This window comes from Ciconia boyciana, chromosome 4 (genome assembly GCF_034638445.1).
Source record: "Ciconia boyciana chromosome 4, ASM3463844v1, whole genome shotgun sequence".
Classification (NCBI taxonomy): domain Eukaryota; kingdom Metazoa; phylum Chordata; class Aves; order Ciconiiformes; family Ciconiidae; genus Ciconia; species Ciconia boyciana.
Window position 1 is genome coordinate 59,387,939 of NC_132937.1, and position 19,011 is coordinate 59,406,949.

The window sequence follows — 19,011 nt, forward strand, 5'->3', positions numbered from 1 at the left end:
GCGGAACGCCAGCGATCTGCAGGCTCCACCTCGGGCGGCGGGCGGACAGCAGCGGAGAGGCCGAGGAGCCGCCCGATTGGCTGCGGGCTCGCGCGGCGTCAGGCCCCCACGTGGGGGCCGAGCCCGGGGCCGCCCCCCCTCCCTCCCTCCCCCTCTCCTCGGGCCCGTACGCCCATTTGTCAGCGGCGAAATGATGGGCATTAATACAGAACGGCGATTAATGTGCGGCCGCCGCCGATTGGTCGCCGGCGACGCCCTCCGTGGGCGGAGCGGCGGAGGGGGAGCGGGAGGGGGGCGCGGGCGGAGCCGCGCTGCCCGACGGGAGGAGAAGTCCCGGGCGCGGCGGCGGGCGGGCAGGGCGGGGAGAGGGGGCGCCGGGAGGACTGCGGCTCCCAGGGTGCCCCGCGGGCGGCGGCCTTCCGGCGGCGTGAATATGTATCAGAATGTTAATGACCCGCCGCTGCTAAATTTGGTCAAAGGAGTCACCTCGCCAGAGCGTGCTGTGGGAGCGGCGCGGAGCGGCGGCGGCGGGCCGGGCCGGGCAGGGCCGGGCCGGGCAGGGCAGGGCAGGGCTGGACCGGGCCGGGCCGGGCCGAGCCGAGCCGAGCCGCGCCGCCGGGCCGGGCGCGGGGCTGCGCTCCGCGCGGCGCCGCCGCTGCTGCCGCCGCCACTTCTCGGAGTTTCGAAAGGCGAGGAGCGAAAAAAGAGAAAAAAAAAAAAGACATAAATAAAGCAGCCCGGACCGTATCTTCTTTTTCATCTTTCTCGCTCTCTTTTTAATTTTTTTTTAATTAAAAAAAAAAACCAAAAAGAACGAAAAAAGAGCGGCCCAGCAGCGCTAGCGGGGGAGATGCGGTCCGGCCGGTAGCAGCGAGGACCAGCCCGCCACACAAAAGGGCATCGCACCGCACCTCCGCGGCCGCAGCGCCAAGCGGGGCAGCCGCCCGCCCGCCCGCCCGCCGCAGCCGCCCTCCCGCCGGGGCGCCGCGCTCCGCTCCGCTCGGCGCCGGGGGCGGGAGAGCCGCCGGCAGCAGTAAAAGTTTGCAGGAGGGGAGGAAACTGCCGGCGGGGATCTCTGGCGGAGCGCGCACCGGCGCCGGCGGAGGGGCTTTCCCCGCCCTCCTCCTGCTCCTCCTCGCCCGCCGCCGCACGGGGCTCGCAACCCGCCGGAGCCCGCGGAGCGGCGGCGCTCGGGAGAGCCGGTCGGCGCCGCCCGCTGACCGCCCCCGGGGGATGTGGCAGCGGCCCCCGCGCGCCGCGGACGCCGCCGTCGCCGCCGCGCCTCGCTGCTGCCGGCGGTGCCCCGCCAGCCCCGGGGCGGCGGGGCCGGGGCGTCCCTGCCCGCCGCCGCCGCGCCTGCAGCCCTGATCCCCGCCGCTCCGGCCGTCAGCGCCCCCCGAAGCGGCGTGGATGATCCGCGACCTGAGCAAGATGTACCCGCAGACCCGGCACCCGGTGAGTGACGGCGGCGGCCCCGCGGGCAGCGCTCCGGCGCGGGCACCGCGGAGTTGTAGCCATTTTCTTATTGTTGTCCGCCGCGCCGCCGCCGCCGCCCCGGGCCGGGGTTGGCTCCTCCGAGTTGCCCCCGCCCGGTGCGCGGCGGTCCCGGCGCTCGTCCCGCGGCTGCGGCTGCGGCCGGTGCGGGGGGTCCGAGCGGGCGACGCCTCCCCCCGCGGCGGCCCCGCGCCGCCGGCGGCCCCGTCGGGGCAGCAGCCCGGGGCGCCTCGGGCGGGCGGGGGCCCGGGGGGCTGCGCCTCCGGGAGCCCGGGTGCGAGGGCCGCGGCGGGGGGGGGCGGCCGGGCGGGGGGAGCAGCGGGCGGGCGAGAGGGGGCGAGTAAAAGACCCGCTGTTGCTTGCTTGCAGGCTCCTCACCAGCCAGCGCAGCCCTTTAAATTCACCATTTCCGAGTCCTGCGATCGGATTAAGGAGGAGTTTCAGTTTTTGCAGGCTCAGTACCACAGGTAACGCTGCCTACTTCCCCCGAGCCCCGCGCGGGCTCGCCCCTCGCCGCTTGCCGCCGCCGCTGCCCGGGGGGGCGGCGGGGCCGGAGCGCGGGACCCCCCCAGCCGGGCGCTCCTCCGCCGGCCCCTCCGCATCCCGCCGCCGCTCCCGGCCCGCGGGGCGGGGGCTCACGGGGGCCCCGAGCCGAACGGTGCGAGCGGATTTTCTTGGTTTCCCCCGCGCTCCGGTTCGTGGTGGTTGTTTTTCGGTTTTTTTGGGGGCGGGTGGGGGTTGATGGACAAATATCTGGCTGGCTGGGCTCCTTCTCTGCTTTTCTTCAAAATGCCGCTCAGGACACGCATCTTGTCTTGGCTCGGCCCCCTCGCGCCTTTCATTGACATGTCAAGTGCTGATAACCTGGAAGTGGGGCGGCGAGCTGTTTCATTATCCTTAGGTGGAAGAGCGCCGTGTCCTCAAAGTGACAAGTGACTTCTAGCAGGATTGCTTACCGGGCTTCCGAAAACAAACAAAAAAACCAGCGGGGGTGTTCATGTTTACCACGGTATTCCTTAAATTACCTGCAGTATTTTCCTTGCAGTTCTGTCATCAGTAACAGCAAACCCCCCCCCCAAAAAAAAAAAACAAAAAAAAAACCACCCCAGCAACTTTTTGCTCCTTGAAGTGGTGATACGTGTTTGATTCCTCTGTGGGCTGAGTGAAAGTGAGAGCTGTTTCTAAAACTCATTTAAATAAAAACTCCGAAACCCAAATTATGGGTTTGTAAGTGGTGGTTATAGGTATGAACCCCTGCGTGCTTCTTCTGTGAACCACTGTTGGGGTTTTTTTGTCGGAGAAAAATACTCTCTTCTGTACTGTATGCAGTTGGCTTAGGAGATGAGGATGTTGCACAATATCTCTTGAAAGAGGAAAACTACAAACCCCACCCTGAACTCCCAAACAAGAGCTGGAATGCACATTTCTATTTGTGTGTTGGAGAAATGCTTGAAAAGGGGAGTAACCTGTGCTCAGAAGAATGCCAGTTTGGTGTTATAAAGTACCCATGCTTTTTCCTTTTTATGTCTTGAACAGCTTAAAGCTAGAATGTGAAAAACTGGCCAGTGAGAAGACAGAGATGCAGCGACATTATGTCATGGTAAGCAAGCTGCATAACAAATTCAAAATGTCTATTAGCTTGGTATACTGAGACCGAAATACATTCGGATTGCTGGAGGCGAACAGAAAGATTATGGTAGTGCTGCTGTTGTTGAGGTTGCATCAGTGCTTCCATTATAAATCCTTAGTTTCAGGGGTTTATAACTTGTTTGCAGCGGTTAGTTTCTGCGCGAAACCTGCTTTTTAACCTTTTAAGCAATTGGGGATATTTCTTCCAAATGCTAGCAGATTACTTGTCAGCCCTTTAAAGCTGCGTACAACTTTCGTAGTGTACCTGGGAACAATGTTCGTGCTTTTGCTGACTTCTCCCAACGATCACATCTCTGTAAAATGGTTCGGGATAATCTTTTTTTCTGTGGTGGGAGTAAGCCAGAATTGTACATGCAAACCTGAAGCCTACTTCCTAGAAGAACTGTTGCACGTGGGCAGTGGGGTCGTTGTTTCACTAAATTCAGAATGGCAGGGATCTCGGCTGTGAAAGGGATTTCCTCAATGGTTGTGATCTGTCTGGTTAAATAACGTGCATAGGAAGACACCTCTGACTACATAATTGTGTGATGGATCATGATAACTCCAGAGGAGCTCTTGTTATCTGCTCTCTTGTACATCTATGAAGGATTAGCCGTTTTCCATATGTACGTGACAAATAACACTCTTGTATTTACAAAAAGAGTAAATAACCTTGAAAAATTCTTAACCAAGAGCACAAGCGAATGTTAAGGCTTGCAGTTGTCTTTTTCATGCCTGATACACCTAAGTCTTGGAGATTGTTTGGTACTAACATTACACACTGAACCGAGTTCCCCGCAATACTCGGGTACAACAGGACATACTTAGATTGGTGTATCTGCCTTGGCTCTGAATTTCTGTGCTCTTTCATTTTTTGTATCCCTGCAATTTAATTGCAGCTTTTTTGTGTTTTTAATTTAAAATATTGAATAACCGGTCTGTTAGACAGTGCTGATTTATATGTGTGTCTGGCTTCAAGCACTTCGGGCGGGTTTCTTTGCATCTTTTATGTGTGCTAGGGAATAACATCTTAAGCATTTTCTGTGTGGCTTTTTTTCTGCTTCTAATCTTTAACTCTGGTTGTGATTACTTTTTGTGAATTTTTTGTTGTCTGTTTTTTTCCCTGTTTTATGGCTGCTGTTTGTAAATTTGACACAAAGCAATGTAGATAAAGAAAAAAAAAAAAAAGGTTGCTGTGAAATGCTCTTTTGAATTCCAGGAGCTCTTCAAGACCAATAAATGTTTTTAGGTCTGTATGTCTTTGTACAGATGATGTTTGAGTCAAAGTGAATTTTGGAATGGTTTTCACAATTGCAAGGTCTAATAGAGTCGTCTTCTTCTTTCTTAGTATTACGAGATGTCCTATGGGCTGAATATAGAGATGCATAAACAGGTAGGTAGATAATTTGTTTTGTGTAAGAATGCTCTGTGTAATTTCTCCCATCAGTCTTAAAACAGATGTGTATTCTGTGTGACTTGCTTTAATTGCATGCTTGAGTGCATGGGAAATTTTTTTGTACTTAACCTGCCCTGAAACTTCCATCTTGTATATGGTATATGGGCTCTGCATAGGTTATGGTCTTGGCTACCGGTTGTGCATTATTCGGTTGACTTTCCATATGCAATCTCCGCACATGTAAGCGGTGCTGTACTGCACGGGGAGGGTGTACGTGAGTAGGGATGGGTATGTGGGTTGTACCTTCAGATCTGTCTGACCTCAAACCTTTGGGGTTTACTTTTTGGGATGATAGCTACATCATGAATGCGTATTAGGTGTTGAGAGATTTGTATTTGCGTGTGGAAAAGACTGTTCTCTTCAGTTAACCTCGACTGATTTAAGCTGGAGCTGCAAAAGCAATTGATGCACAGCCATGTCCCTGTTTCCCTCAGGCTGCTTACTTGGACCTTTGTCCAAAACCAGTGTCTTAGCATCTCAAACACGAAAGAGTAAATGAGCTTTCTGTGAGGGTGTTAGCATGCTCGGTTTTGTACCTTGAAGTCTAGCACTTAGGCCAAGATTAGCAGGAGATTAGTCAGATGGAGCATGGTAGTGTAAATCAGAGTTTCTTATTCGGTAATGTGTGTTCTTAACCTTCTCTAGAGGAGAATGAATTAAACATCTGACCTCTTTTCCATTGAGGGAACTTTTTATATGGTGGAGTTTAATACTGACAACTCATTTTAGCAAACGGTTGAGCAATTTGCCAGCATTGCTGGGGAGTGTAAACTGCAGAAATAAAGAAATGGTTGGATGGGAGAAGAAAGACCATCTGAAAATTGGTTTGTACGCATTTCTGTTCAAAGTTAGGGATTTGGAACTTCTCTGGGTTGTGGAAATAGGATTTCTTTATCTTGTTGAGAGCAGACATACAAGTCAGATGTTTTTTCATGTTATTTATTATTTATTATATTTTGTATTCCATTAGCATCCCAATGCCACAGTACTGATTAGGGCCATTGGCACTTAGATGGCATACAAATACGAAGACAGTGGGATTTCCTGCTTCAAAGCATTTTGCATCTGCAGCTCCAAAGTTATGGGGCCTTGTACATACACATTATTTTACAGACATGTATGTAGACCTGTTGAATTCAGATGTCCTCAGAGGTACCGTGAAGACTCAAGAAGTGTGTTTAACAAACGTTTGAGAGGAAGAGGCTATGATTGCAGCTGATCAGATCGTACGTACGTGGTGACTCTCTGGACCTGATTCAGGTTGTGGGTGCTGGTGGAAAGACCCACTCACTGACTCTCAGAGGTGTTGGGCCTGTTCTCAAATGAATAGCCAGATTGTTTCAGGTCCCATTTAAAAAGACCAAAAACCAACAAAATAAAACCCACCCCCCCCCCCCCCCCCCCCAATCAGTAAAGTCGTAGATATGGAAACAATTCACAGAGACCAGAGTCCTTACAGACCACCTACGTAGCACATTCTTACAGGCGTTTGAAAGCAAGCATTGCAGTCAAACTTGTTTATATTTCTAGGTACCCTGTTTTTACAGCAATTAGTTGTATGTAGACTTACACTGACTGCACAAAACTCTGTGGGACAAAATCGGCTTGCAAGTGCAATGTGGAATTAAATTGCTTTAAGCGTAGGGAAACAAAACGCACAGCGAAACCCCTTTTAACTTTTAGTTTCTAAATGCTTTACTTCAGAAGTTGTATGCAGTTATGGCGATGGAGTCATCGGTGATATTCTGGAGAAATTAAATACTTAGTTACAACTAAGTGTGGGAATTACAAAGGACTGGATTTTAATTAAACACCTTTTTCCATTACTGTTCCGTCTGTTCAAATTAGTAGTTTAAGTATCGTACTCTCATGCAAAACACTTAAATATTTTGTCAGATGTTGATTCAAATTAGCTGTGGCTAAGAAACTTGTTCGCTATCATTCTTAAATCTGATATCAATTTCATATCTCTCATGTCTCCCCTTCTATTGCTATAGCGTTTTTTCTTTTTCTTTCTCCTCATGCTTCAGCAACTGCAAAATATTTCCCATCTTGCTTTATGATCACAGCGTGAGGGTCCAATTTGGTATATTATATAGATAGCGTTGATTGCTTCATTTGATGTGTGCAAAGCTTTTTAAGTCTTCCACCTTAAATTCCCTTCTCTTCCTCTCCCATCTTTGAATTTTACTCGGCTGAAATTGAGTGATTCACCCTTTTCCCCCCCTCTCCCCCCCCAGCTTTCTAAATTCAATCATATCAAAAATCCTGAGGGCAGTTTATCACATTATGAAATACAGACAGCCCTGCAAACCACCTACTTATTATATTTTCTTTCTTTTTTTCACTTTAGCACAGAGGCATATCTGTCTTTATTTGTTTTTCTGGGCAGACAGCCTTGGTTCCTCAGGTTCTTTTCCAGATGTACTCGCTGGATGCCCTTGTAATGGAAAGCAGGCAATAATGCAGTGAAGTTGCCCTTCGGCGTAATTGGGCCTAGTTCTCAAGATCAGGTTAGGCTTATTCACTTATTAGATTTGCGTCTCAAAGGGTTCAAGAGCAGGACTCCCTGGAGTCCTTGGAAGTACCCTAGTAATTGGTGGCCCTGATATTTGAAACCTTTGTGTATTTTTCTGTTAAAGCTTCTGTTCTTCTTGGCTGCTCCCAGCCACAGAGTATTTATTTTTAGAGAAATTTTTCACTGGAACAGAAAATGATGGCTGTGATGGAGTCATGACTCTGTGACTTAGCAAATTGATAAAAGGATAAACGTGCAGAGAGCAGCGGTAGTGTGTGTGCCTGTGTGTCTGGGGGGGGAGAGGGGGGAAGAGCATCTCTTTTCCCACCCCTCGTGTGATGCTCATCATCAGTCATCCTGTGTTGATTTTGATAGAAGACTATTAAAGTGAAACCTATGGGGAATTTGTCATTCTGAAAGGAAAGCTAATGTAATTAGTACCAATTAAAGTACATTTAGTAAATTGGATTTAATCTTAATTAAGCCTGCATAATGTTGCCAATTTTTAACAATTATGTTTGAGAACATAATTAATTTAAATTTTGGTAACTGAGTAAATAGCATTAGACTGGTAGAATTAGTCATTTGTATTTTTTTTTAAAGACAAGTGTGGGGTATGTTGTGACATGTGGTGTTATAGCCTAAAATAGTAAGCTAATTTTTGATATTCTCTTCTAGGATCAATAGAGCTTCAAAATAGACACATTCCAAAAAAAAAGGCTTTGAGTTGAGGGGTTTTGCGTTGCAGTATGAGCAGATACTTCCCTACAGTTTTAAATTTCAATATTAGCATAAATATGAATGTTTGAGTGTGGTCTGAAGATGCCCATTTCTTACTAAGTTGCTTTTTCAACAGTCGTTTTTAGGAGGCTCAGCGGACAGTTTATGAATGAATAGTTGACGTGCTGCTCTGTGTTTCTAATATACTGTTGCTACTTGGTGGTGGTGGTCATTTGGTTTAATTTCTGAAATTAGGCTATTTTAATGTTACGGTAAACAGTTTATTTAAATTGCTGTAATCAAAAATGCTTGCTGAAGATTTTAATTCAGAATTGTAATTATCGCTTAAAATAAGTGTCTGTATTTGGCTACAAACAACGTATTTGTGAATGGGACTGATGGAAAGCATAAATAGGATACAGCATTCACTTTTTACTTCGATTATGTTTTTTGGGGGTGGCAATACATAAATTCTGAGTCGCTCTTTTTGGCTAGACCTCCGTCTTTGAACTAATTCACGTGCTAGAACATTGGATTTCAGCATTTTTGAAAGAAAATTCAGATCTTTTAAGAAGCTGGGTATTAAAAAATAAATGAAATGACTTTTTAAGATCACAGTAAAAAAAAAAAAAATTCAGTCCAATCCATGTAAATTTTATTACAAGACTTGGGCAACAACCATTTGAGTGCTGCTAAAATATTAATTGGATAGAAATGAAAGGGCTCTGCTAGCTGATAGGATATCATAATCATAGCTGCAGTAGTCGATGGTAAATGATGATAAATGGCATTAGGAACCTTTTAGCAAACTGTAATAACTACGAGGAGGGAAGCAGTATGGATTTGCATTATATCTGATACCCTCTAGTACCAAGTGGATTGCCAATACTGCTTGTTTAGCATTTTCTAAGGGCAATAGGATATTGATTTCTGACTTACAAGGAACGGCTCTATTTTCACCATTGAAAAGTATTGCAGGTTGTTAAGAAGAAATTGACTTGAAGAGGCCTGACTGCTGCCCATCATGGAGCAAATAAAGCAAAACTGCCGAAGCATGGTGGAGCAGCGAGATGGGGCCCTCAGCAATTTGTTGCTATTAATTTACCATGCTCGACAGCAAATCAATCGGCATCTACTTCATCTGCTGGAGAAAATGCTGTCCAGGGCAGATAAAAGGCCCTGCGTGGTACAGGGAATAGACTGGATTGGCCAAACGGAGGCTGCAGTTAATGTGTAAATAAGTGAAATCAAGGCCACTGTTGCCGAGAAAGCTGTTTTTAATTAGGTTGGGGCTTTATACTGAGCTATTTAAGAAAGTAGTATGGAGAGTAAGGGGAGATTTATTGCTGACTGAGTTAATATATGGGCTGTACGACATCCCAGCCCTGAGTCTGGTTGCTTCTTAAGCCTTAGTAAATTATTTTGGTAAAGGGGTAAAGATGGGAATCAATTTGTTTAATTTAGGGCAGAGTTTTGACCGTTTTTCATCTTCACGGCCATAAAACACGTATATCACAGAGAATTGGTTTGTATATGCGCTACCTGTGTAATGGAAAACTACTCTTTTTTTTGTTTTTTTTTTTTTTCCTCTTGGCAACGGTCTGGGCTTAGTGTGAATATGTGTGCATGCATGTGTGCACGTTTTATTTTTTAACGCAGTCAGTAGTTGAGTGTATATTGTCTTCTGTTTGAAGAATAGCTGGAGAGCCAGCTAAAATTATACCAGCGGTATTTGTTCTCCATTATAAACAGTAGGAAAGATTTAATAGAGATACAGGCAATGGGTAGTCAGAACTGAACTGGAAAACTTCAAAATGAGAGAGATTAGAAGTGAAATTTTGAAGACTGCAGCTCAGACAGGACTATTAAGGAGGAAGAGAAAAACAAGTGGCTTTTCCATCAAAGTTGCAAAATTTAAAAAATAGGTTGTCAAATCAGTTTGACAACTGAGGCTTGTTTGTCCCAGTTTTAGGTTATTTAGCCTCTGAAGCCAGCAGAAAAGCTTAGAAGCTTATGAAAAGTTAGAAAATGTGTTATTCTTCAGTTAAACCAGAAACCTTTTACTTGGTAATAACTGCTAAGTTCTGAAATGAAATTCTGCCTTTCTTTTCCTCATGATATATATGTTAGACAGCCTTTCTGTGGATAGGTACTGCTAATTACTGGGAAGTTTGCTGTTGCCACTTCTCTGCAAGTTACTGTTGAAATAACCTTTCCCCCTGCAACTGCAGAATAACATGCATGAGGACAAGAACTTCCATTTCACCCTGGTTTTGCCGTTCATAAGCAAAGGAAAGTGTTGTTTTCCCCCCACTTGTTTTGGCAGTTCAGACAGATGCTTAAGACGCAGGAAGTAGCACAAAACATGCTGAGCAAACTTTTAAATTAAGACGTACGCTCTGTTTTTACTGGCAAAAGGCTGTGCTCTACAGTGCTTAAACATAAAAGCTTTTTTCTGTCTTTGAAAGATGCTAATTGCCGTGGTGCTGCCTCACTGACTGTGTTAGTTTGTGGGCCCACTTGTAGTTACACAGGGGGCCAGCGGTGACCTTGTGGTTAGGGTTGCCGAATGCCTTCCCCTATAAAAAAATTCTTGCCTTTTTTTTTTTTTTTTTTTTTAAACGCAAGAAACTCCATCACCTTTGCTGTTTGTAGTAAGGGACACCGTTCTGGCGAGAATCCCCAGCCCCTTTTGGGCAGCCGTGGGGGAGAGGGAAGGCAGAGGGAGAGGTGATGGGGACCTCGTCGGCAGCGGGAGGTGCCCCCCTCCTGCCCGGCACCGCTGCTGGCGTTTTGGGTCAGCCGGCATGGCTGGGAATACGGCTCCGGCATAAGGCTCCCGCTGAACGGTCAGAACTTACTACTCGCCAGGAGAGGGAAGCTTTGTCACCATTTTGTATATAAAAATTTTTGCACCATTTTGTGCTGTGAAATTTGCCTTCCTTGTGGGGGCAAAAAAGAAGTGCCAGGGTCGTTCAGCGCAGGAAAAAACACTAATTAGGAGATAGGTTTCAAAGCGAGGTATTGGGATGCTGGGATCCCGAAGCTTTACAGCGTTTGTGTAAGCTTGATCCGGCCCCATTGTGTACGTGCATCGCGGTGCAGTTTTTAGTTATACACTCGCTGATCTCGTTACCACTTTTCCTAAAGGACCTCTTTCAGTGCACAAGATAGACATTAGGAAAGTAGAATTAGGGCTGCAGAGGCAATTGTAAATCTGGCTTGAAAATGTTTGGCTGCTTGGCTCGGCAACTGAAATAACTTTAAACATAAGGATTCAGGCGTGTGAAATAATTGCGATTGTAAGCTCCTCGAGGCAGGGATTTTGATTTCAGTTTATGTTACTAAAAGTGAAGGGGGTGCTCACACAGGTCAGTCACGGTGTATACCATGGGCTCGGTGCATTAAAGCTGGGAGACAGATTTTATGACTCTTAACACCAAGGCTGTCAAACATGGAGAATTCAGAGTTATCAATTTGGTCTTACTTTTTTTTTTTTTTAATGAGAAGATATGATGTACTGTTTGTGGACTGTTTGTTAGAGAACTGGGTTTATCGCAGACATGGGCCAGTTTGTGAACAGTGCAATTTTAATTGTTACAGAAGTCACTTCTTTTGCTGTCTGCAGATTGAGCACATCTGTTGCCACTGACTTTCAGAAAACCTATTTAGCCACAAGGCACAGCAGGAGCAGAACAAAGATGATAATGTGATACACAGGATGTATAAACCTATACTTGCATTAACTAACAGATGACAGTATACTTGAAGCTGAACCTATCTATACTCAAGACATGCTATTCTATGAAAAAAATTGGATGTTTGAATTAAAAATTAATCTTTATTTTACAATACAGAAATAAGAAATGGTTTTAAGAATACCTATTTGTCTCTCTGTTTATCTGTATGTTTTTACAGGTTTTGTCTTGCTTCAAGATGATATTCTTCTAGTTCTACTGGTACCTTGAAGTACTACTTCTGTAAATTTTTTCCCTTGATATCGTTTATCTTAGTGGTGTCACAAACTCTGTAGTTCAGCGTAGCAGGAAGCATTTGGGCACGATATCAAAAGCAGGTGTCCGTAACTTTCTTTTTTTTCAATAATGTTTTTTAAATATAGCTGAAATATGTCACAAATAGTAAACAGAACTCTAAATAGTGCTTTCTTGTCTATGTGGATAGGATTTAGACATAAGGAATCATCTTTCATAGCCCAGGACAGGTACGTAATGCTCTGGTATTGAACACTGTGGTGTTATGGCTAAGGCGTTTAAATGTGCAGATGTCAGGCAAGTCAAAGTTATGGTCCCCACAGTAAACTTGAATTGGTCTCTTTATGGTTATGTATTTGTAAGGTATGCTGTATTGCCACCTCCAAATGTTAAATCATGCCAGTCCCAAGAAAATAATGAGATTGGCTTAAAATTAATCATGAGATAAAAATAATAAATTTGGGGTTCTTTTTATTTTCTTTTTAATTTTAAGCTGTCAAACTGCGCTGGGCTCATGCTTCTTAGTTTTTCCTCCAGTATTCTTCCATAATTGTTTTTCGCAAGTAAGGAGTGAAACGTCCCAAGATTCACAGTAAAGTCAAGGGAGCTGGGTATGAGATACAGCTGGCAACTTTTGTCGTAATTTCCTATTCTCAGAAAAAGTGTGAGGTGTACTCTCCTAAGAAAAAATAATACCAAGTTAGAAATACAGACATATTCTCTCTGGAGTTGCTTGTTAAGTTTTTGTGGGTTATATGTCATAGCTTGTTAAGTTTTTGTGGATTATATTTCATAAGATGGCACAGATATGCTGGTGGCAGTTCCCCTTTCTGTGTTAGAAGGTGAAGGAACACATGACATAGTTTTGAGTGGAGGTCTTCTAACTTGGCCTCTCTCTTTTGGTCTACTTAAATGGTTTCTCTGCAGGATCTTATGCTTGGATTTGTTGTATGAGTTTCAACTTCTTCAAAGGAGAAAAACCTTTCACTGTTCTGTTTGGGATGTGGAAGACTGGCAATGAGAAAGTGTGTTTTTCTTTTTTCTTGTGTTTGCTTAAAAACCTCAGCAGAGCATCTCACAGTTGAGCAGAAGTCAATATCTGTCCCCTTCATGCTATAAAGAATCTGCATAACAATAGGTCCTGTCACTAGGTTTTGTTTGGCATGTGTTGTGTACTGTGCACGTTTTGTGTATGATCACTGAAAGCATTTAATTTTTTAAAAAGCTGCTCTTTCCTCCATCTTAAATACACTAAACTTCTCTTGTATTTACTCTGTCTGCTTATGTGCCTGGGTTCTCTTAGTGTCTCAGTTGTTTGGAGAATTTGCAAATGCAGAAAACTCCCTTTGACCCTGTCCTGGGTAGCCGGAGATGGAGTGGCACCATACAGAGGGCATGGTGAGGCTGCTGCTAACACATCACCTGGGTTTCAATTACAGGTGTAGCCAGTGATGCAGATTTGCTATGGCAGAAGTGTACTTCGGAAAGCAAAGGGGCCCCTTTCCCCTTGCCTTTTTCTGACTTTGAAGCCAAAACCAACAAATGAAAACACAGCAGCGCCAACACACTCTCTCTGCAAATGCATAATAAAGCATTGTGATACTTGTAGGGAGTGACAGCAATGCTATTGAAATTTAACTCTGACAGTTTTAAGCCCAAGAACAACAGCAAGTAGATCTAGCCTGGGTCTGTTGTGTCCTGAAGGCAGAGAGCTTCCTCAGAACTCATGATGGAGTGTCCATGGGGTTACAAGGACAGACGCAGCAGGGGATGAGGGAAGAGCAGGTAACCTGAAGCCCACTGAGCTGGCACAGTGATGTGATCCTCAGGTCCCCCCTTGCAGCGGCTGGGAGGAGGCTTGCATGATGGTGCACCGACCTCAGTGTTTGGAAGGTCTGGGTTGCAGGATGTCCTTGACAGTCGCTCAATGGCTGAAGCCGTCATTTACCACGTTAACGTGACCACATTATTTAAAATTAATCGTAAGGCAAATTGGAGTGAATTTTTAGCTGGGGGTCGAGGGAGAAGGTGGCATTTTGCTCACTCATTTTCTTTCCTGTGTCTCTCTGCTTCTTGGCAGGAGAGGTGGAACTTCATTTTTGCTCATTCTTTATAATGCAGGTAGCTAACTGAGGGCTTCTAGGTTAATGTATTTGGATATCCAGTTAACCTGTCTACCTCAGTAACTTCTGTTTGATGGTCAACCAATTACTCCTATTTAGCATTTGATTCAAATTTTACCTTTTAAAACCATGGGGAAAGTGGAGCAATCATGGAGGAAAGTTTTTATCTTGGACAACCACTTTTTCCCATTTCTAACCTTTCACAGGGATGTGAGTTTTCAGCCATGCCTCATAGCTGAAACGCTTGTGGACTTCGTTTTGAAAACACAGTGGTGTTTTCCTATTAAGCTTTCCTATTAATAAATGCAAGGGAGACAAAATAACTGTACCGCAGCCCAGCTAAGGGTTGGGGAAGGGGCACACTTGGATCTGGCAATGCTTGTCCACGTGTGTTCATGAAAGCCACTTCACCGAGGGCTGTGCAGGGCCGGGTTTCTGTCAATAGCTCTGACGGTGTCTCTGACTGCCTTCCTGTCTGCCTTGGGAGGTCCTGCGTTGGGTTTGAGGTGGACAAGCCACCATCTCACTGCTTGACAGCCAAATAGCCAGTGCCAGCGTGGACTCCACGGGGTCATCTGAACCCAGCAGCTGAGCCAAGCTATGTTGTGGTTTTGGCTTTGAGAGCGATGTGGGGCTCTGCTGGATTTTTAAGGCGGCTGCAGGATGAAGGGGTGTGAGTTCAGTACTCATCCTTCGTGAAGCACCGTGGGTCTGCAGAGAAAAGTCAGCCTGGGTATCTGTTCCGTTTCCTGCTCTGGATACTTGCAGATGCCTACCGAGGGGCTTGACTGCCTCGGATCTGGGGAAGGGGCCATTTTTAATTTAAAGTATGTGACAAATTAGCAGTTTTGGCTTCTTGGACTGTGAGCTCGCGCTCTGCAGCACTTTGAAAGTCTCTTAACGTTTCTGTGCCTCTGTCTTCCTCTCTGAAATGGGGATGATATTTACATGACGGGGAGCAATGTAAGATTTAATTTGTTAATGTCCATTATTAGATGAGAGGCTCTAGAGGATCACGGAATATTGAATGAATATGTATTTGCTGTGGCGGGAAGAGGACTCCTTCCAAACCCCTGTCCTCTGTGTAACAAAGCCCAGCAGTGCCTTAACTGCTGTAGGGTTTCTTTGTCCTTATGCCCCAGAGGTTACGAGGAGATAACACTAAAGATAGTTGAGTTGTCCTCCTGCCTGCCACTCTGTTAATTGTATTTGGAGATAAAAGTTGGAAATGGGGGGGGGGGGGGGGGGCTGGTCTTGTGATAACATTTGGAGAAGGAGCGCAAAGAGAATAAGGCCGAAGCTGGCCAAAACGCTTCTGCTGGATTTTTGGTTTGAGGGAGGAGGCAGAGAACAAGGAACGATTGGAGGAAGCTCGTTAATTGGTTTTCTTCTCACGTCTCCTATTTCCCTGCAGTACCATTCACTCTGTATGACAACCATCCACTTTCACAGTGCCCCCTTTGAAAGATGGCACTGTGCTGATGTGTAAAAGTCAGCTACAACACCACTAGTGTCTGCTTTCTGTAATTTTATAAAGCATGTGACTAGATACAAAGTAGGTTCCTCTTCTTAAAATATCAGTCCATAGTGTTTGAATAACACAAGAAGGTTGGAAAGACTTTGTACATAAAATACACTCATACGTTTGTGTCAGCCTGTTAACAAAGGATAGATTGTTTATTCTTATACTCAATTTAACCAGTAGGCTTTCTGTCCTAATTGCAGAAAGCTGTTGCAGTCTGAGCACGTTGCTTATTTACAATTTTTATCAGTACTTCTTAATTTCTGGGGACGAACTGTATGTTTTCTTTGTCAGTCTTTTCCTGAACAGTAACAACTGCAACAACAACAAAATCCAGGCATTGATGAGAGTGTCTTGCTTATTTGTTGCTCTAAAACATTATCGGTGGAAGAGACACCGACTTCTCCAAACATCAAAGGAGTTTTTATGTCAGAGTTACTTGTTATGTATTTGTCCACATGTAAATATGGAGGTGTTACTCTTGAAAAGTAAATTGTGTATAAGCTCTTGGTTTAATTCATTCAAGAGTGATGTCCTGCTTCCTTTGCATCTTTCCGCTTCCATGTCTTCTAGAGACGGCTGTTAAGGAAAACAAAGCTAATAATGTGTCTTTTACGTGGACAACATGAGGAGAAAGAGATTTTCCATGCATCTCTACAAGACACTTAGTTCTTTTTTCCCTCATAGCTTTCCCTGGTTTATCTCTACAGACTGGTGACACCAAAACATTCATCCCGTTTCACTTGTTGGCAGCATAAGAAGAAGTCTTAAAATTTTGTGCCTGTGGCATCTGGGAAATTTCTGGGGAATGGTTTGTTTCTGACATTTTTTCTAAAATCGCATTTGATGGAGGATGACAATTGTTCTTAGGTTTGATCAGGTAGATAGAGATGTAAAGAGCAACAGCACCACAAGATTGTACAAGAAGAGAGCACCCAGAAGCATACGTATGGGGTGGGTTTTTTTTGAGGTTGTAGGTTTCCACTTGAAGATGAGTTTTCAAACATGTATACAAGATGCTTTTCAAACTAACATTAGCAGCCTTGTTATTACACACTTCCAAAATGTACCTCTGTAGAAAGACATAAGACTTCCCTTTGTAGATACAAACATCCAGCTTCTTTTGCATATGCAATATTTTTTTTCAAATATGCCTTCAGACAAATGGACATATAGGCCTTGTGCATGTACAAAATGATGATATTTTGTTCTTTGTTTAGTTGCTATTTAGTTAGCTATGTTTTCTGCCTGGAACTCAGCTGTGTATTTCTTCTAAAGCATTGATTTTTAACAAGTCTTTTTGTGTGGGTGGGAAGAATCCTGGGATAATCTTAGTTTACACATTTTCGAAGAAAATGCCGCTGTAAGTATGCACTGTATTAAGGGTCATGAGGTTTGTTTAAGCCTTAGACAGAACTTGGAGGACCTGAAAATCTGTAGACACAGGAAATACCTCTCTGTATTAACGTAAAGCAAAGCAGAAAGCTCCCAGGTGGATGAGATGCAGCCGCCAGGGTCTGGGGCTTGGGGGGATCCGGGTGCAAGTTTCTGGACTATGCTGTAAAGGGCTTCCTGTGAGACCTCGTCCAAGCTGCTTTGACCACCGTCTGCAGTGAGACGGGAGCCATGCCATGGGCGCTTTTGCACCACTGGGCTGCAGGGCCGGCTGAGCAAGGGCAGAGCGATGCTTGCAGCGTGTGGGGCAAGTTAAAGGATTCAGCATGGAGCCAAAGAAATCCGGCATGCATGGAGGGTAACTCATAGGGAAATGTTGAGGTCACGGGTGTGTCTTAAATCTCTCACTGCTTGGAGGCTGAGACGCCAAAGCTGGTGCGACCAGGACGTGCTGCCTTGGCTTGGTAGTCTCAGAATCACTTTCTGAAGAGTGGCACCTAAACTTAATTTTAAAGTGTAAGCGCAGTGCGGATTTTTCTTAAACAAAAAACGAACAAAAAAGGTGGAGAAGACAACACTCTTGGTTCATCTTAGTTCAGCTACTTTTCATCTACTAGTGAGACCCCTGTTTCTTCTCTCCCAGGAGAATGACTGGGTTACCCAGCAGAAAGCTGTCTGTTTTGCAGGAGATCCTTAATGGTTCAGTAGAGCTGAAAGAGGAGAGATGCATGCTGTGCTGTCACCCTGGAAAGACTCTGGCCAGCTGGGAGGAGTTGTGCTGGGTTCCAGTCCCTGCCCCAAACCCATCTAACGTATTTTAGCCCGTGGTGGTTTTTCATGTACAATGATTCTGAGCAGGAACTAGAAAAGGGACTTCCCTTCTCCAGTGGAAGAATTGGGAGTATTTCCTTCCCAGAGTTCACAGAAGCCTATTAGATAGGGTGTTCTCCTAGGAGGTGGGAAGGAGAAGTAAAGAAAGAATTAAAGTAATGTATATAATGCTCTGATTAAACTCTTTAACCACAAAGTTGTTACATAGAAGTCTTATCTGTTCTCCACCTTTTTTTTTTTTTTTTTTTAATGTGCTGCTGCTGTATTTTATGTGGGAATAATTCTGGCAGTGGTATTCAGCTCCCTGGGGGACATGGGTGGAGAAGCATTGAGTTGGGGGAGTTGCAGGGGGAGGGTGTTTGCAGGGCTTAGTTGTGAGCAGGGCTTAGTTGTGGGATGCCAAAGAGCTTGGTCTTGTTGAACCAAAGACTTTTTTGAACATGGCTGGAAAGGGGACTCAGCAGGGTTAATGGGGAGCTTCAGTGCTGGAGGTGGAGACTCCTACGCACTTCTGGTGACTTCAGCACTGCGTCATTTCTGAGTGGGGAGGCAAGGGTGAAGATTGTAGTTTGGGATTTTAGTGCCTAAATTCTTGTGGTGCTCCAGCCTTTATATTTGATGTGCCTTTTTTTTTAAGATGCAAAGGTACATTTATGTATCTATATGTATGGGTAGGTGTCCCCTTGTGCTTAAGGATTCTTGAAAATCTTCTTGAGCATCTGTCTGTTGCTGACTTTCTGCCTGAATTACATGTCTAGTCTGCTTAGGCATTTTAAAAAATTCCATTATATACCTTCTGGAGTCTTCACCTCTGGCTTTCGCTGCTTCAGTTCTGTCTGGGAAGCAGAAGTAATACTATTTCCTGAAGCATTACCCTTACCACAGAGGAGTTTTTGGAGAGCAATGTGTTAAGAAGTGGGAGGTGAGGTACTATTACATGGGAGTCGCTTAGAAGTGGCTGTGTTTTTCTTGCTAGATTGTAAGATGCTTGGGGCAGGGTACTCTTTCCCAAGACAGTTTTGTCCTCGTTTTGGCTCCCATGTGAATTCTGCTGTCTTTTCCATCCCAGCTGCAATTAGCATGCTCCAGTGATGTACCTTTCAGCGATAATGCAGTCAACGCTTTGATTTGTATTAAAGAACCTCGGTAATCTATCTTCTCAGCCTCTGTTCTCCATCTGGAAAATGGGATAATACTGCTTTTTTACCTGGGGGGGATTTTTGGGGGAAAAACCGAAACAAACTTTCTTACATTGTGGTAGCGTGTCCCTACCTTCTTCCTGTGTGCCCAAACCTTGGCAAATGCCAGAGGTGGGGCTTGTTGCTATATGT

At 45.2% G+C, this 19,011-nt stretch overlaps 1 protein-coding gene across 5 annotated transcripts in view; it reads left to right on the plus strand.

Annotated features, from left to right (window-relative positions):
• The first annotated feature begins 486 nt into the window (after nt 1-486).
• The window catches only part of LOC140650765 (transducin-like enhancer protein 4), a 101,487-nt gene continuing 82,962 nt past the window's right edge, over nt 487-19,011 (plus strand). For all 5 annotated transcript variants that reach the window (XR_012042163.1, XM_072859497.1, XM_072859501.1 and 2 more), the window contains exons 1-4: nt 487-1,455; nt 1,864-1,961; nt 3,031-3,094; nt 4,472-4,516. Coding sequence is in view for 4 of the 5 variants with exons in the window: in XM_072859497.1 (XP_072715598.1) it covers nt 1,411-1,455; nt 1,864-1,961; nt 3,031-3,094; nt 4,472-4,516 (252 nt within the window). In the remaining variant the exon portion in view is untranslated. The remainder of the gene's footprint in view (nt 1,456-1,863; nt 1,962-3,030; nt 3,095-4,471; nt 4,517-19,011) is intronic.